At 44.5% G+C, this 2,281-nt stretch overlaps 1 protein-coding gene across 2 annotated transcripts; it reads left to right on the top strand.

Moving 5' to 3' along the window:
• Positions 1–447: 447 nt before the first annotated feature.
• Positions 448–1,638, top strand: LOC102714744 (heavy metal-associated isoprenylated plant protein 28-like). 2 transcript variants are annotated; one of them, XM_040525402.1, is made up of 3 exons: positions 448–642; positions 725–800; positions 879–1,638. In XM_040525402.1, the coding sequence occupies exons 1-3, from the start codon at positions 637–639 to the stop codon at positions 1,355–1,357; spliced, it is 561 nt and encodes a 186-aa protein (XP_040381336.1). In that variant the 5' UTR covers positions 448–636; the 3' UTR covers positions 1,358–1,638. The 2 variants fall into 2 exon arrangements, with proteins under 2 accessions (XP_040381336.1, XP_040381338.1); XM_040525404.1 differs by lacking the exon at positions 448–642 and having other exon boundaries at positions 719–800.
• The last annotated feature ends 643 nt before the right edge of the window (positions 1,639–2,281 follow it).

Genomic DNA, 2,281 nt, shown 5'->3' with positions numbered 1-2,281 from the left:
TCTTGTCCCCTGTTACCGGAATAGTTAGCCTTTTGTCATTTTTACGTTTGGTAATAATAGATCTGTCACTGGATCCATATGTCATAGATACATGAGGACCTACCTGTCATAGATAGGGAGTGATAAATCTGTTATCGTCCAATTTTAAGAGTGGCAAAAAGCTAAATGCCCCACATAAACTAGTATATTTTTAACAAAATCTATAAAAAATTCTATAAAAAATCATATTAGTCTGATTTACAAGTTTAAAATAATTTATACTCAATTAAATGTACGCTAATAGTTTACATCATTTTACGTATCTTAATTTCTTTATTCTTCTTTTCCTTCGTCTCAAAACTCACCCTAGAAAGTGCTTCTATTTTAGTCAAAATATAGACTCTAGATGGACTATATATTTTAGAAACAGGTAGTACTTCACATCTCCATGTGTTTTAAATATGCACTAGCAGTAGTGTGGTTCTATATATATGGAGACACACACATTTACACTGTGTACCAAGCTACTCTTAGGAGAAGATCAGAAGCTTAATTAACCAGTGTCATATGTGCATCTAGGACAATTAACGTTGTTTAAGAACATCCCAGTGATCGATTACTGTCATCTGGGAGGACTAAAGCAGCAGCTAGCTAGCCATGACGGTAACCATCGATTAAGTTCTTGCTCCTGCACGGTTGTGAATCCTGTCTGATCTGATTCAAATTCAATCTTGCGCTGATGCAGATCGTGGAGATGCAGATGAACATGGACTGCGACGGATGCGAGGGCAACGTCAGGAAGGCTCTCCTCAGGCTTCAGGGTTCGATTGATTAGCTCCCATTAATAATGTCATTTGGAACAAGTTTAGCATCCATTGATGGCTGTGGATTGATTTCAGGGGTGGACTACGTGGACGTGGACAGGGTGCGGGGGAAGGTGACGGTGACGGGGTCGGCGAGCCAGAAGAAGGTGCTGCGCGCGGCGCGGCGGTCGGGGAGGCTCGCCGTGCTGTGGCCGTCGGCGTACAACACCGACCACCACCAAGCCTACTACGCGCAGCCGCAGCCGCTGCCGGCGTACCACCACCACCACCACCACAACGCCAAGCCGGCCGTCGCCGCTCGCGCGCATCAGCACCACTACAGCAGCGTGCAGCACGACAAGATCAGCGGCGGCGGCGGCGGAGGAGGATGGATGGTGTTGCAGGCGCGGCACCAGCCTAAGGTGAGCTCGTACAACTACCACGTCCATGGCTACTTCGACTCCGACCTGTACGGGTACAGCCACCACCACCACCACGACCACGCCGACGTCGTGCCGGCCGCCGCGAGGAGCTACTTCAGCGACGAGAACCCGCACGCCTGCACGATCATGTGACCGACCCCAGCGCCGCCTTCGCCGTCTCCGTCGGCCGGCCGATCGGCCTCTGTTTTGCATCGCGCCCCTGCTTCTTTTTGCGTGGCTTTGTGCAGTTTTTGCCCGTTTCAGAGATCGCTCTGCGTGTTTTTATTACTACTGCCTCGCTAGTTTCATGTACAAATCAAACAACAAAGTTTGCTTTAGGTTTAATATGGACAATCCAGATTGCATATTAGAGTTTTATTTCAAATTTGTCAGTAGTAAATTTATGTGAAATATAAAAGGGATGACTGATACAGTATGGGGCCTGCTCCATGGTGTCGAGGATGCTTGCTCAAGTTCCTCCCCCTCTTCAACCTGCAGGCGAGGGGGGTGGGATCACGTCCTATAACAACATTTTCACTTAGAAATATGGCAGAATATAGAATGGTAAATAAACTTGCAGCATAGGACACAAAACATTGCAATTTAAATCTAGAAACATATCTCTTCATGAGTTTAATAAGAAAACAGAGACCAAGATCGGTTCAATTTCACCTTTTCCACCATCAGCACACAATATACCACGCATCTTCTCTATAACATCTAGAGCTACGGCATAGAAGTGTTGAGCATCACCATCGAAAAATTAACATTACTTCAAAATTGAATTTTTTTTGAAACCGGTTCAAAATTGAAAACTCAATCTTATATCCTGAATCTTAATTGAATTGAAAATTTCTTCAGAAAAAAAACAATGAAGTTCACAAGAACGTGTATGAAGTATGAAATTTTTTTATTGTTTAAACAATTTTAAGAAATAATTTTATTACTAAACCTCCAGATGAAATATTTTCAAATCTGAACCTTTTGACCACGTCACCAACCGTGGCGTGGTAAGACAACGCCGCCATGCACCCTAATCGGTGTGTCATGGCGTGGCAGTCTTACTACACCATTGTC

The sequence above is a fragment of the Oryza brachyantha genome, chromosome 6, assembly GCF_000231095.2.
Source record: "Oryza brachyantha chromosome 6, ObraRS2, whole genome shotgun sequence".
Taxonomy (NCBI): domain Eukaryota; kingdom Viridiplantae; phylum Streptophyta; class Magnoliopsida; order Poales; family Poaceae; genus Oryza; species Oryza brachyantha.
This window is presented reverse-complemented; position numbering and strand designations above follow the sequence as displayed.